The 21,991-nt window shown below is 39.6% G+C and overlaps 1 protein-coding gene across 2 annotated transcripts in view; it reads right to left on the minus strand.

The window, feature by feature from the left end:
• lsamp (limbic system associated membrane protein) overlaps nucleotides 1-21,991 on the minus strand; it is a 496,316-nt gene that overhangs the window by 12,982 nt on the left and 461,343 nt on the right. For both annotated transcript variants that reach the window (XM_042486243.2, XM_042486242.2), the window contains 2 exons: nucleotides 3,580-3,711; nucleotides 2,104-2,224 (listed from right to left, as the gene is read on the minus strand). In XM_042486243.2, coding sequence (XP_042342177.2) covers nucleotides 2,104-2,224; nucleotides 3,580-3,711 — 253 coding nt within the window. The remainder of the gene's footprint in view (nucleotides 1-2,103; nucleotides 2,225-3,579; nucleotides 3,712-21,991) is intronic.

Genomic DNA, 21,991 nt, shown 5'->3' on the forward strand with positions numbered 1-21,991 from the left:
TCGGATTTCTCCCGGGTTATGAAATGATGAAGTGCTGAAATGGAGGGAACTGTGTTCGTCACTGCCTTTGAATGTCATTACACTTCGATCCTCTTCAAGTGTTTCCCAGATACACACATGACACTTAAATTGATCGCTTTCCAATGAACATCTGTGTGTGGTCACACGGTTTGCTATTTCACAGAAGATGTTGCAGCGCCGGGAAGCTGATTTCCATTTCAGTGGAATTACTTGTGTTATGAGAAAAAGGGTTATTGAGATTTTCAGTGACTACACTATATAAATTGCATCCAGGAGGACACCCGATCTGTTCTCCCTTTTCCCTCCTCAAAAAAAAAAAAGAATATCACAGAAGAACCCACTGCTGTCTCATGCAGTTATGATCAATTAACAATGGAATAACAGCCCACCGAGTGATTAAGTGGGTGATTAGTCATTATCAAACTGCAACGATGACGTCATCAAATTAAAATTGGGATGTGACAACGGGACCGCTGTGAGGGCAGATTTGACAAAGGGATCAAAGAGATCCATTATAACCACTGAGTAAAAATGATATGGAGCAGGCCTGGCACAGAGAACAAAGTGATGAAGCTGCTGCCACATTTGGGAGATGAGGAGAAAACTACTCAGGAGAAAGTTTCTGACCCAGATCACAGGCTGAAACTTAGTGTAGTCATTGTGTTTTAGGACAATGCAGAGATGAATGCTCATACAGTATGATATATACAAAACACTGCATAGGGAACACTGTTCAATATGGTTTTTAATTTAGAAAGCAATTCTGTTCATTAATTGCTCATTAATTGTGCTCATAACAGTAAACAGTCTACTTACAGCTGTCATTTTCATGCCCAAGTTAATTCAATGTAAATCTCATTATTTTGTCTCATTATTTTTATGGCAGCAGCTTAAACAGATTTTGTTCCTTTCCCACAGGCAACCCAGGTTGAGTCAGTTTAAAGGGACAGTTCACCCCAAAATCAAAAAAATCATATTTTTCCTTTAGCAGGGCCACTTATTAGTCCAGATTGTTTCGGTGTGAGTTGGTGGTGGTATCAGCTGTAGAGATGTCTGCCTTCTCTCAAATGTAAAAGTACTAGATGGCACTCGGATTGTGGTGCTCAAAGCCATAAACAAACAAACAAAACTAACAAAATAAAAGATGTGAAAAAAATAACAGCAATGTCTTTCTCCAGGAATCATGGCCTGGTTACTCAAGATAATCCATAAACCTTATTGTCAGCAGTTTCATGTAGGAACTATTTTCTTACCAAACTATGCCAACTGTGTCATCAAAAGGCAAAGGAAGGAAGTGTGAATCTAATCATGGACGAGATGCACATACTCATGAGCATTAGTGGCGTCCTTCTCAGCTGTGCTGTGTTTGTCTCTGGTGGTGATATGGTTTGCAAGTGTAATGTGGTAGACAGAAAATAGTTCCTCCTTGAAACTGCTTACAACCAGACCTGCGGATTGTTATTTCATGTTTCTAGTGCAAGAAAAGAGAAAAAAATGATGTGGGGGTGTCCCATTAAGTTTATTTCTGTAATGTATTAAAAGCACTCATCACAAATCTGAATGTTTCAATACAAAATTCACCAGAAATAAACCATAGCCAAAGTACTGAGCCCTGATACTAAAGACCAAACCTTCCATAAGTTTTGCAATGCATACAGTAGCCTAAAAGCTTTTGCTGTGAAGTTTTATCTCAAATACTTTGTTGTTTCCAGTAATCTGACATGTAAGAGAGAGAAGGTTTCCCATCTTGGAAAAGTTAAAGGAGGTTATTACAGTAATAAAGGAGCTTTAAAGTAGGGGCGGTGCCAGCTTTGGTGGACCAGTCTTACACTGATATGGTTGTTTGTGATAAAGGAGACTAATGGCATACGCTCTATTTAATGGCTTGTTGAATGGTTGTATACAGTTTATGTGCTTGAACACACTCATAGTCCTTGATTGGGAAGAAGCCAAAATCTGCATGGAAGGAGGTTGCAATGTCATCTTGAATAAGTGTTATGCTCGATCTAGTGACTGCCAAGTCTTTCGATCTGTCTTTAGACATTGGGGATGTGGGGAGTGTAAATGTGTGTCAAGTTTTACCTTTTCTCGTCTCTGTACCATTCAAACTCTGGTGTGGGCACAGCGGTGGCGTCACACTGCAGTGCCCCGATGCGGCCCACTTGAGTCTCTGAGCTCTGGGTCCTCTTTATTGTTGGGGGGTCTGCAGAGTCACACAGTGCTGATGTAAGTTACATCTTGAAACCAATCACCAAACCAGTTCTTATGTAAAAGTGTTTCTTTTTCCTAACAATGTGATGTCATTAAAGATTCAGCGTGTAGGATTTTAAGGGCATCTATTTGCACAGATGGTATATTCATAACCATGCTTACATTAGCTTATATTCACCTGGAATTAAGAATTGTTGTGTTTTCATTACTTTCGAATAAGCCGTTTCTATATGGAGTGGGTTCTTTACCACAGAGTCTGCCATGTTGTTTCTGAAGTGGCCCAGAATGGACAAACCAAACACTGGCTCTAGATAGAGCCATTTGCATTTTGTATTGACCACCAAGTTTTGCAACCCCAACACTCGATGCCACTTAATCCTACACACTAGATCATTCATTTTAATTGGCCGAGTAGTCTGTCTGCATAGGGTCATCGGGACAGAGGGATACACCTTTCATATAACAATATATGCTTTGTATGGAACCTCACTGAAAAAAGCAAATAAACACAGATATATCTTGAATAAGCTTGATTAAATGAAAGTCTCTTTACATTTTGCAGTGTAAAGTTGCGGTCCATTTTAAGGCCTTCAAGCCCCAAGACCCAATGTAAGACATATAATTAGGGGACAGACTTAGAAAAGTAATCAGTGCTAAAACTTCAAATTCATCAAGTTTATTAACAGTCATCACACGTTATGATTTCTGCAAACATCACAACGGCCAGAAATATGTCCGTTGTGGATTAATGCCCATTTTCCATTTGGGATTAAAAACTAAGAAATGGTTTAATATAGAAATCTTTATCATTTCATTCAGGCACTTAGACTTGGCTAAAGTACAAAATGGGCAACCAGCCAGATGTGATTTGTTCAGATCAAAGAGAATTCTATAACTCCTCTGGGGCAGGAGTTGGTTTGTGATGTCTTATGAGCTGTTCATCAATCCTGAGCAGCCAACCTGTGCATTACCCTCGTCAGATCCAACATGGACGCCTGACAAGATGTAATTAGGTGATCTTGTTTTGAAATGCCAAGTGTCTCTTAAATGACGCTGGTAAGTGAAAATCACCATGGAAATGACAGTTGCAATCAAAGAGGGAGATCGTTCTATGTCTACCAGGATTCATCTTGAGAAGACTGAAGGGTGCTCCAAAACTTTGAAGACACAGCCATCGCTCTCTGCCACTCTACATCTAAACACTTAATCCAATCTTGACTTTTATAGCCTATGCTTTCATCTTTTGAGTGTATCATCTTGTGATATTTCTGACATGAGATGTGGTGAGAATCATTGATCATTGTTGGACATGAAAAATGGCAAGAGCTGCAGTGTGGGGTTACTTACAGCTGACAACCACGTTGACATATTTGACATCGGGCGTGGCAACGTCATTGCTGGCCTTGCATTCATAGCGACCTGCTTGGTTTCGCATGATACCTATAATGTCCAGGTACTCTTCTCCATCCAGCGGTTCTGCTGCAGAGAGATAGAAGAGGGATGAAGGAGGGATTGGAGAGAGGCAGGAAAGTGGGGAGCAAAGAAAGAGACAAAAGAAAGGAGACAGGAGAAAATGGCATGAAGACAACATTTATGCTTGAATTTGTTCCACAGTAATCAAATATCCATTTAGTTTAAACTCTGACACATATTCTAAATCAGCATAATCAACTGGCCATCACTTCGAATGGACCAAATCAACCAAATGCAGGTGAACTTTTGAACTTTTCAAAATTTTGAGAATTAAACTCATTTGTTTTCTTGTTAAGAGTTAGACAATAAAACTGATACCACTCTTATATCTTTCTATTAGTTATGAAGCTCTTGCCAGCAGCTGGTTGCCTTTTCTTAGCATGAAGACTGGAAACATACAGATTGAGTTCATTCAGAAGTATGCACACATGTACAGTATTTATACACTTTCGATATTTTAGCAGATATTTGTTACATGCTACTACTCCTGTTATAGAAACTGATATTTAATATCAACTGTATTTTTAACAGTTGGAAAGACAAATAAAAAACAAGAATTTATTCTGACCTCCCCTGAGACTGCTGCTATTATTTCACCACCCACGCCAGCTTGGCATGGTCACCATTAGCATTGAGGACACAAGACACTTTATTGAAGAACAAGCAAAATGGCCCATGTGATTTGGATTCAAGATACACTCAGAACATTCAGAGATGTACTGCATCCAAAATAGTGTATGTTTCGCTTCAAAGAGGAATGCAATTTTATCATTGCCAATATATCATGTTTAACAGTTCACATTGGTATCAAATATGGATCTTTAATGCTTTGTTCTGTTTGTCAAAGAACTTTGTAAACTCTGTTTTAAAGGTGCTATATAAATAAAGCTGTAGTAAATAAAGTACTTCATATAACTTGTTTTACCACAAGCCTGTTTAAAGAAATAAAACATGACCAAGCTGGCTACCACAGTGTTAAATGTTTATTTTTGGTTGAATTTAGGTTACCAAAATTCAATGTCAGCAAAATATCTAATGCCAACGCCAATTTAATGTGGAAAACTAATGGCACATAATGTTGATATTGGGTTAGTTTTAAGTTTTGATGGTAAGTAACCAAATAGTAAGTCCTCCAAACATCTCATGCCAATGGCAGCTTGACATGGAATAATGGCAGGTAAGAAGAATAAAACTTAAAATCTGCAAAACGTCATGTTAACACACACAGTGTGCTATCCTAACATCTTTAGACATTTAAAATATCATCAACTTTATTTTAATTCCAATCAAAATGTAATAATTGTCCAACATAAGAGTAAAATATCTTTCTGATGTCACATTTATGTCCAGTGACAGCCTTTTGTAGGCATTCAACAAAAATACGTTCATTGACCCAATCTTGAAACCCACTGACTATGAGTTTGATGAAGATAAGCCTCTGGAAGAAATATTTCAGGAGATCCGGTGTAGCAATTGAGTATACCAGCAAAGAGTTCCTCGTCTCTATAAAACATCTCTGCATATGAATGCAAATAAACAACAATAATAAAAAACAAACAAACAAACAGACAAATTGCTTAGGCTACATCATTGTCAGACAATAGGTGGGTTCTCAGACTGCTTTTTGGCCAATGCGTCCAACCTCTCCACACAGACTTTTAACCTGTTGCTCAAACATGATGGTTAATACCTCTCCGACTACCAATGAAAACCAGACCACTTCCAATACTACAATCTTCCTCCGTTGCCTGAAAATTCTGCATACATATGCAGATATGTGTTTATAGAGATTAACCATGACCAGCAGCAATAGAGAGCACGGTGAGATTCACACACTGTTTGACCATCCGAAAAGCACTTGGGTTAAAGCACGCTGCCAACTTTAATCCACTGAGACTTGCTTCTGATGAGGGACTCAAATAAATAAGCAGCAATTTGAACTACAACATGCTTCCACACTCATATTCCACATCAAATTAATTCAAATTCACAGTCAGGACATGCTGGGAAACTCAGACTGAATGACTTCGATTGACTCTTAAGCTGAAAGCGCACTTAATATTCAGCAGCTTGTTAAGCTGACTTGTATTAGTTTGTCTGAAAGCTTCAATTAACAGAGGAGTAAATGTCTGCAAATGTCAGACAAAACATCTGAACTGAGTGGAAGACAACCACAGGGACTATCAGTCAGATATCTGACTAATTGTTTAATGAGCAATCGGGCTAATTAGCCATGTAAAGAACACAGCGTCTCGACATCTCATTAGGAACAATCAGCTATGTCTTATTAAAGATCTGCGGGTGGGTCAGGAGGAGGAAATGGCACATTATTGTATGTGCTGTCATAGCAATCGTACTGTGTCGTCTTATTATATCTAAAGGTAGCAATTGGGTGATGACGCTGACATCATTATTTTTTAAATGACAGTTTATTCATTTGTATGGCATTGTAAATTATTTGAAAAAAAGGTGTGATAATTACCGCTGCATAATACCCTGTTTTCACACAATACAAGGATGTACAGCTTTTTCATTTTTCTTGAGCATCCATTCTACCTACATTTCAACCTTACAGAAAATGAAAGTATTGGAAATTGCAGTAATTTAATAAGGAATCATCAGCTTGTAGCCAATACGGCAATAATGCAGATCTCTGGATATTTCTCAGAAAGATAAAATTATCTGCCCTGAATGAGGGAGGGTGTCTCCTAGGACAGAAAATGTAATAACTACAATAACATCAAGTGATTCTTCCCTTAATCTAAGAAAATAAGGAATGATGAAATCTTGGCGGTGGAAATAAATTGCACAGAGGAGATCTCTGGGGGTGAGTGTGGCAAATGCACTGTTTATGACAAAAGTAAATGTCAGTAGTCTCAATTGTGGGCAAGTTCATGCTCATGTTACGAGTGAGGGGCTGCAGGCTCTGCGAGAACCAAGCTCTGCAACCCTAGAAATGAGCAACTTCAGGGACTCCGATATGGGAGGTTAGTCGAAAAACAGCTGTTTTGCTTTGGTGAACAAACACAAATGCTGTGCTATTTCATGCCGTTAAGCTCACAAAAACACCAGGTAACAACATCCCCCTCAGTCTGACTTTTATTTATGCCTGAAGCTCAAACGCCAAATTTCTGCAAAGAAAGAGGCCCTGGTGTTTGAAACAGAAAGCGAAAAATAACTTAATGATCTAAATCAAGTGATGATGGAGATGGAGGTCAGCTCATACACTATCATTTTATATTGATTGAAAGATCAGTGGGATCATGATCAAAGTCTAAACCAGATCATATTCAGCTCTCCCTGGACAAACTTCTAGAGTAACGTGATTGGAGAGGTATGATTGAAAATCTGTTGCCATGGAAATTGCATTGAAGCTCAGATCTCGCCTTCATTGCTTTGGTTTGGTGCTGGATACACAGAGAGAGAAAACCAGGTGACTGCAAAGATCAAAGAAGAGAGAAGAGAGGAGGAAAGAGAATTCAAATGAGAGATGAGAGAAAGTGGCTCGACTTTTTTTTTCTACGCACAGCAATTAATTGTCAGTAATTTCACCTGGTGTGTAAAGAGAGCAACTCAGTCATGAAGGATGAATGGGACGTTGTGTATTGTCTAAGGAAACAATTAATTACAAAACAACGTTTCATGCGTCTTTGTCCGTGCCCACAGGAGAATACAGCTTCCTGCACATGAAGTGTGTGCTTCACGTTATCTGTTTAATGAAGCGTAATGGAGATAGATTGGTTAATCTTGTCTGGAGGGAATTGATTAGAATGTTTGTGACTACAGTATATGTGTGCATGTGTGTGCACACATGCCGACGTCTGTCTGTGGTGGCGTAATGTCTCTATAGTGAGTAGGAAGCGTGCATGCATGAACTGGGATGAAGACACATTCCCTTGAAGGTTTTCAAGTAGCACTGAGAGCGGTGACTGATTCAAAATGTGCACATTAGAAAAGGCCCATGAATCCTGGCATTACTATATCATCACATTCCTATGCTAATTTGAAGAGAAGAGGGAGAGCAGGTGACAGAGAGGAGAGAGAAAAGATTAAGTAAAGGACGTACAAGGAGTAACATTTTTCTTTTTTTTTTTTAGAAAAATATAAGCATGCTTATGTGTTGATGTTAAGCACTTATTAACACACATTACATGACCTAATTAGCAATTAACAAAAATTACTGCTGAAGGTTTTTTGTAAAATACTGAAGGCAAGTACCAAATATTGTCTTGATGATGGCGCTCAATGAAAAATCAGAGGGTCACAAAAATTAGAATTCATCTTCTGGGCACCATGACTGTCCTTGCAAAGTTTCACAGAAATCCATCAGGTCAATTTTTGTCAAGATGCTTCACTAAAAACACAAGCTGAGCTGTAAACATTTAAAGAAAGCTGAAACACTGGCTGAAGCAAAACCAAACCTGCGATCATTGATTACTGATTTTGCACTCAGGTACACATACACAGACAAGGACACAAACAGCATAACAGACACTCACAGACATAAGGACACATATTTTCTTAAAGACCACAGTCCTACTTATAGAAACACATACACATTATGTAAAACACAAACTTTCCGCCATGAATTAGGAAACACACACACACTCACAATATAGTTTTAGTGATGTAAATCTTTTAAGTCGTATTAGATTATGAAATATGCTAATGTAACTATTTATTATGCGCCAAATTTGAAACATGTTTTAGGATGTTATGTTTTGCTAATTTGCAAACCCTGCCCAACCTGGGACAGGGTTTTGCAAATTAGCCTTGGCTAAAAGCCTTATATGCAACATATTAGTAAATTGTTCTGGATGATGTGTGTGATGATGATGTGTGTGATGATGATGTAATGAAATAATTAATGGTTGCTTTTGAGTTTCACATGGGACACAAACACTTGTCTCCTGGGTCAAGGTCCTATGTTTGTTGAGCTGGTTGATAGCCTGGTGTAGCTTTCTTTGACGCCCTGGGAGTGAGACCAAACTGGTTATATAGTTGGCTAGTTTTGGCAATAATCAGCAGGGTCAGACACTTTTTGAAGCCAGCTTGCCACCTCAGCACACAGCAATTTACATCTATTTATTTAACCTTGACTTACTCCTCACCATCAAGTACCTGATGCTCCTTTAAATGTTGCTACTGGTCTGAATTGTGTTTTAATGTAAATGTGTTTGAATGTGTCCTGTCTAGATGTCACATAATGTGTTTTAATGTATCCTTTTTAATTGCAGATTTTGCACATGAAAAGCAAATAAAGTCTTTAAGTGTTTTGCTTGCAAGAAGTAGACAGTAAACTGTTTTCTATTCTGTTTCATTCTATTCTAATAAGAAACTGTTAGTAATATGGGACGTTGTTGATATTAGATTGTCCCCTACTGATACAGCTGACAGCAATGTGCAGCTTAAGCTAATGAGCTGCCATTAGCTTCATTGACGATTTGCTTTGCAGCTCTGATTTCTGGAGGTCTCGATTCACAGCTTTTAAGGTGATTGGCTAAATTAAAATGATGATATAATGTGTTGTTAGTTTAACTGTAAGATTCAAACAGCATCACTTCCCACTATTTTTGAACAACAGGAACACACAACCATCTCTTTATTTTTTAAACATAAAAAATGACACTGAGTTAACATTAATTAGCTGTAGATGAGTTAGTATATCAGTTGTCATTATTGCTGGTGAAATCAGCAGTTGCCAACGTACTGTTAAGTCTTAGATGCTACAGGTTCTTTGAACAATTTGTATTATGCAAATTGAATTGCAATTGCATTTTTAAAATTTTTTAAATTGCACATTTTGAAATTGCAACGGATGGATGGATGGATGGATGGATAGACAGACAGATGTTTTTTTACTTTGAAACTGCTTTTTGGCAGTACCAACATCTATAAAACATTTTCTCTACTTTTTCCCTTTTCAACATTCACAAAAGTACACACACATGTGCACTGCCTCTTCCACCTGTACATCTGTGGATGCAGGTCAGAGGTTTGAATGCTTGCCAAAAAGCACAGCGTTTGTTGTATGTCTTTTGATTATATTTCGGTTGCAAGCGCATTTCTGCGACCTCTCTCCTGGTATACTTGAAATGGGGGGGAGACAAGTGTTAGTAGCCTTGAGCTACTCTAACAATAGAATTCACAATGAGGAGCACAGAGGGAATAGGTGGCAAGATGCATAGTCTCGGAAAGAATAGCATTAACTGGAATAGAAACTTGTGGTCGCAGACATTGTTTTAGACGAGTGAACTTTGGAGTTTCCGCAGATAAATCATCCCCTCTGTCAACAATGTAAACTTGAGCTCAGTTCTCTGTAAAATATAAATGCTCTACTGTGTGTCACCATTAGGATGCAGCTATCATTATGCAACAAAACTGCTAAGCCTTAAAATGTGCCACAATTTTGTGTTTGTGATGTTTTTTCAATTGCAATAAACCTGTGAAAAAGGGAGCAATAACAAGTGTTGCATCTACATTTTGTTCAGTGTAGAAAGCACTGATTTAGGAGCTGATGTGGGAGTTTGGAATTCTGTGGGTTTAACCTCTTAGAGTTGGAGATAGAGGGAAAGAAATCACTCTGTGGGATAATGTAAATGGAAACCATATAACAACAATAATCACAGGAAACATCTGTGAGTAATTCAGTTATACAGTGAGCTGCATTGTAGCTGTATAAAGCTGAATCAAGCACTTCAGCTAACTTGTCTCTCCGGCTGTTATTGTTGGAAAGCTTACGACATTTATTGGAATCCTATTTTAACATAAATAGCAACACATTAGGTGGGGGGTCTAAAGGTCCTCCCCAATGAATCTCCGAGCTTCAAACACTTCACTTCCTGCATGTTATGGTAGAAATGTCTTTGCTGACTGATGACTGTGTGACAATTAATATATCGGGGGACTTCTGTGTCCAGTGAGACCTCAGTGTTAAGTTATTGCTCTGGTAGTATTCCCATCTGACAGACACATGACACAGTTCAGGACCCTCTCTGATGAAGCAGGTTGAAATAACAAAACTTACTGAAAACAGTTGTGATCAAGCATAATCAGGAAAAAAAAGCACTGTCCATTCCTAAATCACTACAAGATGTAATTCATCCCATGTTTTTTGCACAGCATTGTAGAATGATGATAATGTGAGTGAGTTTAACAAGTTCACTCAGATATTGGTAATGACAGTTCTGTCCTCCTAAAATACTGGTAGGGACATATCCTTAGCATCCATATGCAAACCTATGCTCTTCCATACAACATGCTCAAAGCTGAACCGTGACACCGCATCAATTATTGTAAAACTGCCCTTTAAAGCCACCTTCCACCTCTTCTTGGACACTAACTTAAATTGCCACTCACTGCCTTGCCAAGCAGCCTGGCACTACCCATGCTGAAAAGACAGTGGATATAATTGCAGTCTTTTTCCACACATTATACTGTTGAAAGCCCTGCGGCCTCTGGGATATGCAACAGCAGGCTTTTGTAAGCGAGTTGGGAAGAGTTGAGGGGCCTGGAAGAAGTACACTTCTACAAATGCCTGCTGGATACTGATTTGCATTGCGCTGGAAAGTTTAAGTTTCTGTGAGTGACTACAAGGTTTCCATGTCAATTAAAAATACTCTGAAGGAGTGAGGGACAGCAGTGAGATGGGAGTATTCTGTTGGTCCATGCGTGCCCACATGCCCTCCCACCACCTCCCAAAGCAAAGCGTGGACCACAGAGGGGGGAGAGAGAGAGAGAGGAAGAGGAGGGAGGTGAATCGTAAACCAGCAACTTCAGCTGGCAACTGGATGGCGCTCATTTGCATATCCTCATGCATCATTCATCAGCATCACTTTACCACAGTGCGAAACATTACATTTATTTTGCAAATGCTAATTTATGTTAAGCAGCTGATTTGAGAAACTTCAGAGTCGAGTAGCATAAAAGACCCTGCGACATTTATTTTCTTTTGTCTGCATGAGTGTGACAGTATGTGCGCTGGCGGGTGTATGTGTGTGCGCCCTCCAATTTGATGTTGCCGTGTGTTTGACCATGTGTGCATTTGTGTTTGGACAGTTGGTCCTAGCTTTATCTAACACAGCCACATGGCAGCTATCTTCCTGTCAGGAGTCGGTGTGATTTAAATGATGGGTCAACACATAATTACAGAGTAACTATCCTCATCAACACATTCCTCCCCATGGAGATAATGAAAAGATGACTGAGCTCAGAAACTAAATGAATCTTAAGCTCACTTATGACTCTATTGACAGTGTGCTGCCAAAACCAAACACACTATGCAATGCAAATATCCATCCATAGGGCTCAATACCGCAATCTTAAAGAGATACTGCACTCGAAGTTCAAATGCATGTGCTTTCAATGTGTCAGGCACTGGTTTTCAATGATAACATCAACACTTGCAACCTGGAATGTCTTTAAATCCCAGTGTCTCATGGCAGTATTTTCCATATATCTGACAAGAAATCCTACATGAACAAAATCTTTAAAACGGTCTGAAGACAAAAGGAGAACTTCCACTTTTATTCACAAGCCATTTGCTGCCACCGCTGCTGGCGGTGCAGAAATAACACAGGTGTTGGAGCCAAAAACAAGACGGCTGTTTATTTGCCGCTTCTTGAGCCGAAGAAATGATATGCACAGCCGAGCGGTGCAAGCCGTCTGTTTTTCTCAATGCTGTCATTCGTCTCTCTATCTCATTTTCCCACTCTCTCCTTCTTCTTCCACCCCTCACATGCCTTTGTTGTTTGTTGTCGGCAGCTTCCGTGTGGTTTCTCTCAGTGTGGCCGTGCATTGTGTGGTGCTGTATACTGCTGTTTGTCCTATTCAAGTCCGAGGCTTTAAAAAGGAGATTAATTGTTGATAAAACAGAATAGGGTTTAGTGATTGAATTCCCATGAAGGGTAGTTGGGTTGTGCGCTTTCTCTTACACTTGGCTGATAAACAGATCGAGCCTATTGTTGTGGGAAGACTTCTCATTACTGTGTGGATGTATTCAGTGGGCCTGCGTTTGCCATAGGAGAAGAGGCTTTGTGTTAAGCAAGGATAGCAAGGTCAGGCATGGACTGCCACTGCTCACCCTTCTATTGCTGGTTTTAGCCGAGCTATCTCCTTTCCTTTCTCTGTCGTGTACACTCTTAGACACGTGTGCATGCCAAGACTTGTACACACACATAATAATAATAATAATAACAATAATAATACATTTTATTTATAAGCGCCTTTCTCAGCACTCAAGGACACTTTACTGAGATAAAACAATTACAATAAAACAACAGATAAAAGCTACACACAGTATAAAATGTAACAATGCAATTACCCAGAGTAAGCAGTCTTGAGCAGGTGAGTTTTGAGTCTGGATTTGAAGAGAGGAAGAAAGTCAATGTTTTGGAAGTCTGGTTGGAGTAAGTTCCAGAGTTGGGGAACAGAGTGACTGTAAACTCTGCTCCCCATGGTGCTGAGGCGGGCGGGGGGCACAGTGAGGTGGATGGAGGAGGAGGATCTAAGAGAGCGAGAGGAGATGGCGATGTGAAGGAGATCTGACAGGTAAGGAGGGGTGAAGTTGTGGATGGCCTTGAATGCATACGGGTGAATTTTGAATTCTATTCTGAATTTAACCGGGAGCCAGTGGAGTTGCTGTAGGATGGGGGTGTTGTAGTGAAATGAGGGTGTTTTGGTGATAATGTGAGTGGCTGAATTCTGAACCAATTGAAGCTTATGCAGGGATTTGTGAGGGAGGCCGAAGAGGAGAGAGTACAGTAATTGATGTGGGAGGTGACGAGGCTGTGAACAAGTTTAGACTGCAGGGATGCAGGGGAGAGAGGGGCGTAGACGATTAATTTTATGTAGATGGAAAAATGCAGTCCAGGTAGTATTATTGATAATAGCATCATTCATACACATCTGCGCACTTTTTATGCCAGAATGTGACATTGACGGTGAGATAAACTCATAACTGTATTGCATCTCTGCAAGTGAGGCTCAACTTTGGAAATAAATGTTGTCAGACGGCACACATAAAGATAGAGGTACAAGGATGTGTATGTATGCATGCGATTAAAGAGATGAGCTGCCAGCAGGGCCAAGGCTCTACCCTTGTAATGTGCACTCATTAATCCACTGACCATGACTCTATCAGTTTCATTTAGTTACTGAACATGGCATCTGCATAATCAGCTGTATATCACTCGCCTCCTGTAAACAGATATCTCAGTTCTTCTGTACTGTAACTGACAGGTGACACAGATTTTTTTTTACAATATTGTATATTATTATAGAGCTTTACCAGTGTCAGTGCCCTTTCTATGACAAAATCCTGTCCACATAACTGTTGCAAGAAAATAAATTAATTTCAAAGTTGAGAACAAAGTAGTAGTTTAAAGAGAAACTTTTCTTGTATAGGACAGTCAAGTCAGAATTTTTCAAGAAAAAAAGTAATAATATTTTGAAAATATCTATTTTTTCCTAAACAGTACAGACACTCCTTTGTACCACATCTGTAAGAAAAAATAATGACAGAAACCATGTCTTAATTAGGTTTATAGTGCCCACGCACAGATGGTTAAACTTAGAAGAAAAACCAACAGTGTCCTAAGGTAACTTTATTGGCAATTAGCAATTAGCAATAATGTCAGTTTCTTTCTATTTGCAAGTTTTATAATCTCTTGAGATCTGTTTTGTTTAGCCTGCCAGGCAAAATTTCTTTTTCAAAGACCCACAGGCTACAGTGAGCATGTTGTTCACAGTAATTATCACTATAAAGACTCAAAAAGTGTTTTTGGAACAGACAGTGTATCTAAATTGTAAGGCTTATATTATTCATGATGATGATTTCTTATTTTATGGTTACATTCAGAAATGCTGCTCATCAGTTTGTCCTTACTAATGTCCTCACAAAGGTCAGCACAGCTCGGGTCAAAATGCAACATAACGCTTCACAGTGATGAAAAAGAGTGATTATGTGACATTATGCGCCGGTTTGACGTTAAATAGGTGAACTGATGTGATGGAACTCAATGTTGACTGTTTCACAAGGGACAGACTCCTGGGGTAAAGTCCTGTATTTGTTTGAGCGATTCACCAACCCAACCACTTCCCTGTGCAGACGTTACCACTTTTTTCACAAGGGCTGTACCCAACACAGGATTATGTCAGTTGAATCAAATGTGCCTTTTCAATACAAGTATTCAGCTATTCATTTGAATGAGGTTCTGTGTAACAAGATAACAGCTACAAGCTGTCAACTCTCCGAGCTATGCTAACAATGGATCCAAAATGTGCAACAACATGTTTTATCGACATTAGATATCAAACAAAAGCCAGACACTGTATCTTATTAAGTTACTGTGAGTTGTCAATTCACCACTTCTAAGCAGAAGGCAGATGATAACTATATCTCAGAGCCTGCCCGGCAACGCCTCTCATCCTCCGGGCTGCTGCAACCATCTCACTTAGACTCACCCTTGGTCACAGCTGTTTGTACCAGAAGCAAATTTACTAATTTACTTTTCCCAGAATAGCAAAAGCATGACCTTTCCTACTCTTCCTCTCATTGGCTAGTACATTGGCTGCCTTTGTTGGTTGGGTTGGTTAGAGTGAGGCAAGAAGAGGGAGATTGGTTCAGGTAAGCATTTCAGGCTTAGTCATTAAGACGCAGAGTAAGTCAGAGTAGGTCAGAGTAGGTCAGATTATGCCTTAACTATCCTCGGAAACGCAACTTTGCGTTCCAGAGAGCAGCTTGAAAATGAGGAGTATTTACTCTGCAGCTATTTCTGGGGACTGAAACGCCTCCAAAAGTACACTGTAATCTGACTGACAAAAAACAAACAAACAAACAAAAAAAAAAAACAACACTCTTAGTTGATTGAGGGGTCTTGGGCTGATTTAACTCTCTGATGGCAGCCGTACTTTATACTAGATCACTTGACTTCTTCTTTTGCTCCCATCATAATTTCTACAGGAACTTGAGTCTTGCCTACAGTAATTACAAATATAGGCTGCTTGTACAAATGATCTATGGTGTCATTTTTCTTAGTGAGGGCTGCCTGTGCCGGAAAGATGGACACCATCACTTCCATAGGTGTTCACTTAAGTTGAATTCTGATGAGGCCAGAACAAATTATTTAGCCTGTTCCCAAACCTTTATAACATCTCTTGACTCATTTATTTAGTTAGATTTTTCCCTGTCAGGGAGCTACCCAGCAGGAACACATTATTTCACTTCTGACTTCCTAATAACTCTACTGGAAAAACAAGGGTTTTTGCTCAAGGGCATGTGGAGTGAGGATAAAATAGAGAGAAGATCATGTGACTTGACTATTTTAGGGATTCAAACCGGAAACCCTTGAATCATGACTTCACTTCTCCTTCAGGCTACTGCCTGTGACTCAGGGCTCTTGAAAAAAATGCTTATGGACTGAGGAAAAAAAAGTGCTGAGTGTCTGTACATTTGTGACTTTAAGCAAGTATGAGCTCCAGTGTTCCTGCCAGCCCAGCGGTGACTACACCTAATGAGGCTGGGCAGACACAGGGCAAGCTGTGCTCGTGATGTCCTGTGCACCGCGTGACAGCAGACTGATTCCAGACCAGCTGCTGATGATGCTGATTGTAAACAAACATGGGAACAGTGGCAGTCAGCAGATCTGAAACCTGCTGACAGACGGATTAGCAGCTGTCTTCCTCTCGCTTCCCAGGTGAGAGCGCACACACGCACGCGCACACACAGGTGGAGACACGGAGTAGAAGGGTTGACCTAGGTTGCTCTGACAAGGACCTGTCACCACCTTACACTTCATTCCCACAATCAGCAGGCTTGTCAGTGACTCTCTGTCACTGACAGCTTGGCACACAATGATGCGTGTGTGTGTGTGTGTGTGTGTGTGTGTGTGTGTGTGTGTGTGTGTGTGTGTGTGTGTGTGTGTGTGTGTGTCTCCTGCCTAATCTTCTCATCCACTCCTACTACACAGGAGTTACACTACTGTGGCACCTATGTATCTGCACTCCTGCCAGCTCCACTTCCTCCTGAGAGCCAGAGATATGTGTATATGTGTGTGTGTCGCTCTCTAGCTCCATGCCTCTCCCCAGACAGTGAGATGAGGTGCAGAAAGGACAATTGAAGTGACTGTCATACTCTGCCAAAGGAAGAGATGGAAAGATGATGGAAAGAGGAGGAGACAATGAGAGTGAAAATGAGGGAGAGGAAGACAGCTGAAGATGGATAGATAAAGAGTTGCAGAGAGTAACAGGCTTTCCAGACAAGGTGACAGTCCTGGGGAGACTCTTCCTGAGCCTGGTCTTGGAGCATGGCCGACACACAACCGAGGCCGGTGTAGGAGGAATGTCAAGGGCACTCAGCATCAAACCTCTAAGAGGCCGCCCTGCCAAGCACTGTTATAAAAGGGTTATGACTTCAATATTCAGCCGGATCATATAGCGTAGGAGCATGGGCTGCGGTCCAAATCAATTCATTTGGACAGATGTCTTTGTTGCAATGAAACTGTTGTGATAGATTCATGGCTTACCATTTACAGTAAGCCTATGCTCTTATCCAGAACACCTTAAGGATTGGGTGTTTTACTCAAGGACACTGTGACAGTAAACATAACTGCTGATGGACATAAAAGGTGTTAAGGAAGTTAAACCGTTGTGGTTATAGGACACTGCCATTGGTCCATTTAGCTGCATAGCATACTGAATACATCAAGGCGTCTTAATGACTTGAATTTAAATGACCAACGTCTTACTACTTTGAGTATAAGCTCCTCAGATGTCCAGATGTGTGTGTCTTTGCTTGAGTGGAGCCAGGGTTCGCTGTGGTTGTCCTCCGTGCAACGCTAAATGACTGACAAACTCTATTACACCAGAGAGGTGAGAGGATCTCAAATGCATAATTGAACATTAATTAACTACTGGAGTTACTATAACTAATGATGGGAATGATTGAACATCCAATGAAACTGGCCATTTGCATACTAAAACACTGTTCTTTTCTTTCTCTCTAAGTCCTACACTGTAACTAATTTTACACTGGAATTACAGTTAAGTACTGGCAGCAAAAAAAAAAACCTTATAATGCTGTAAAATCACACAGCAGCCTGCTGTTCATGCTAGCTGTTGTTTTGGCTCCAAAAAGCATCAACAGTATTTGACTGTATTTTGGAAAAACAGTACATAACTGTTAGAATTTGGCCATATTTTCACAGCACTTTGTCACAGTGTATGCATATCGAACCTGTCATTTAACTTCTTTTTTTCCCTCTCTCATTCTCTCACTCCCTGAGGATAACATAGCTTTCACCTCTTCTTCCCAGCTCTGTGTGGGTCTGCCATGTGTCATGGAATACCAGAGGCAGCCAGAGGGCATGTATCTTTCATACTTGTCTGACCGCTACTTTGGTGGTCTGGGAGGCATGCAGTGAAGGATTCCTTGCTTGACCAGCGGCTCCATTTCCCCCGTCATCATGCTCGACAGGGTGCTGCCATTCTGACGACCTCCTACCACCCGGGAGCTTCAGTCTACCACCTTAAGCTACAATTCTAGGGGAGTTTAAAAAAACCCAACAAAACACAGGACTGGACTGAAACTTGGAAGCGGACAGCAAAAGACATCAACACAAACATGCTTGCAAGATCTCAGCACATGTGACGCAGACAACAGACACATTACGCACATGTGCATTCAAGCTTTTGCTGTCTCTCTGTCACACACACAGACATTCTTCTCTTTTATCTACTGTCCTTCCTCCCATCCCACTGAATATCCTTCACCTCTGCTACCCCCATTCCTCCGTGCTCTGCTGATCATTCACCGCAAAAGTCCAAGCAATGAGCTATACAGTCAATATTCACAGCAGCGCCCACGCAGAGGCTGAACAAAAACTGTTTAATAAAAAGTAAAAAACACAAAAAAAACCCAAAAAACTACAAGGTACTGCACAGCATGCACCTACAGCATTGGCCACTATCTCACACAGGTAGACCGGATGTCACACTGCCTCTGCGGACAATATCATAAGCTCCCTTCTGCCTTAGATCTTCAAAGTCTCCCTTGTTGCCTTCGGAGGCTGTGGTCCAAGGATCCTATTTAATGAGACAGCCATGTAATGAGACATATGATGGATGTGTTGGTTTTGTATGTCCTGTGGTCTTTGAGCTGCTTATCATGACTAACAGAATGGAACTGATATTGTTGATGGCTTCATTCTCAAATTCCGTGCACATATTCTCATGATAAACTACACTGATGAGGGGAATCCAGGTAAAAGTCATTAATGCTTATTGTTTCATGAAATATATCTATATCTTCTCGTTAGAGACAAGGGCAGTCAGAGGACTTTTAGGCTCAGAAAAAAAAGTCCTCCAATTAAAATAAAAATAAAAAAAAAAAAAACAAATCTCAAGCTCTTATTAACAGAATTACACTTACCATTACAAGAGTTAGGAAAACATTGTGGGTTTCTTAATCTGTATCTGTATATTATCATAATGTGATTATTACTTCTTTATTGAAGAAAATTTAGATTTTCTTGCATGCCTCCAATGGACGATTAATCCAAAAACAAATTTAAGTCATGGGGTTCCACCTTAAACAACACAAAAGTTGTAACAACTGGTGTTTCTCCGCCCCACTCAGAGGAGGGACCTGAGGAGGCTAGTTCCCAGCTTACTACAGCCACACTGACCACTGCAGAGTGAAACAAAATCCCTGAGTGCAAAAAGCAAATGTGGCTTATTTATTAATGAAGAGTTATTCACCCCAAAAGATGTGTAGACAACAAAAATAAACACTGAACAGACTACAGATTATTCAGGTTTCTGAGATACAGGCTGCAAACAAACACTGAACTCTTGAAGCGCAAGAGACATTCCCTCGAGACATTAATAACAACAACAACAACAACAACAACAACAACAACAACAATAATAATAATAATTATTATTATTATTATTATTGTTGTTGTTGTTGTTGTTATTATTACTATTATTATTATTATTATTATTGTCGGAATGATTATGGGCTATGAATTTAAAAAGCCATCAAGGAACAACTTGTATTTGTTAAAGTGTACACTGTGCAGCTGTATTATCTAGATCCAGGAAAATAAAAGTTTTGGATCGGTAACAGCAGATATTCAGTATTAATAATGGCTCAGTTTAGGAACGGGTGCAAAAAAGCATGATCGAGACATCACTAATCCAAAGTTTATTTTGGGGCTAAAGTATTCCTTTAAGATTAGAGATTTTTGATCATCATTGTTACAATAAAAAAAGCTCTTGGTCTAGGGGAAAAAATTCCCATTCCCTCAGTTTCCATTCACTCTTTTGCTCTATAATAATGTACCAACACTTCCTCCTTTGCTTTGTTATAATAAACATTACTGATAGAGGGTTTTACCACTTTTATATAAAACATATGTTGTTTTGGGGCACTGAAACAAATGATTCTGTTGTTTTCTCATGAGGGGACAGTATCACAAAAACAAATAAATAAATGCTGCAACTCAAGATAATGGCCACTTAATATTTTGTACACTGAGTGTTTGAAGAAAAGAGTTAATAATGACATTCAGTTTCATTCAGGCTATTATTTGTGACTGCTGTAATTGTTACACTTTGCTTGTTATCTGCCAAACAATGAATAAAACCTTCTGGGTGAACTGGTGCGTGTACCACTTTAATGAGCACCTTGTTTGCTCCTCCTGCCGAGGTCCATGTTCATACTCATAATGAAGTATCTCCTGCCTCATTGTCACCTTGGATCATGCTCAAAGGGGTTGTAATATTTACGAAGCCACAGTATTCCACATTTCATCTGATGGCTCTGTGCGGTCTGGACACAGCAGGTCCAAAAATCTCTGCCTCAGATCTGCTCTCGCAATGTATTCTGAGATGTTGGGAAAAAATGTTCAATTCAGTCCCACAATCCCTTAATTACAAGTGCAGCTCAGTGATGTGCAAGCAATAACCTGCCTGACCTCTTGCCTCAATGACACAAACAGTGTCTTTGATGGAGTCTAACCACGTATCCTCAGCTTTGAAAAATGCTATGTTAATCTTTTAAATGATCTGGCATGTCATTTTATCATTAAGAATCTTATGTTATAGTGTTTTTTAAAGATTTTTTTTTTTGTATTTTTTCTATTGTGGAGGACTTTGCCTCTATTTTTATTCCCCCTTAATATGTTCATGGTAAGTTTATTGTGTACACCAAACACAAAAGCAAATACTTTGTTAGTGAAAGCCCACTTCTTGATAATAAACCTTATTCTGATTCTGATAGCATATCTGTTATAATCTAATTAGCGTCGTGATAAATCAGCGACGGAGGCAACAATAGCAGAGAAATAAGATGCAGAGCTGAGAAAGAGTAGTTTCAGCTTGGATGGCCTCGTAGAAACAGATGACAGCTGTAATCAATGTGGATGCCATGAGAAACCCTGCTATTAACTATCTCATAAACAAATCCCGGGATGGAATACCAATTTAGATAGTTGGCTGAAAACATTAAACTCCAGCATTGGAGGCATCATTTGTCACTCAGGTTATATGAATAGCATAGCATTGCTTCAGGTTTAAATGTCTGAGCCTCGGAGGAAATAAGTTTTATGGACTAAACTTTTCAACAGACGTATTCACAAGCTGATTTGTTACAGTTTGCAATTTGATGACTTTCTGGGTTGTTATTGTGAGTTTGTCAGTTTGTGGTTAGGTAATTCTCGAGTTTTACAATTTTGTCAGTTTGACTGGAAGCAATCTTTTTAGCAATCTTTTTTTTTAGCCTTTCTTTTGGCATAAATTGCTTTGCTTTTTATTGGCAGAATTAATGTGATTAAATCATGGCACTGCCTCTTGTGTTTAAAGGAATACTTCACTCAAAAAATAATAATTCATATATTAATTATTCACCTCATGTTATGTTGAATTTGTGAAGAAAACATTATTATTATTTGCATGCTTCCAGAGTGAACAGAGAATTAAAACAATAAGAAAATTCTTGATAAATTGGGGTAAACGGGGTCCATGTTTAACATGAGCCAAACTATATCAAAACATTTCTTTAGGAATTCTCACAGAGCTCATGCACAATAATCCCAGTATTATTTATCCAGTCAAATGCTCATGCCAAACACATGCATTTTCGCTTTAACCTTGCTACTATCATAAACACTTCCTTGTTAACAGTCTCAAGCATAGATGAAAAGTGCGCCTGGGCAGCTTAATGGAATGCGGTGTTAAAACGCATGCGCCAACCTATGCATGCTACTTGAATGCACAAAACAACCCA

This window comes from Plectropomus leopardus, chromosome 6 (genome assembly GCF_026936395.1).
Source record: "Plectropomus leopardus strain MGB_pleo_1.0 chromosome 6, ASM2693639v1, whole genome shotgun sequence".
NCBI lineage: Eukaryota > Metazoa > Chordata > Actinopteri > Perciformes > Serranidae > Plectropomus > Plectropomus leopardus.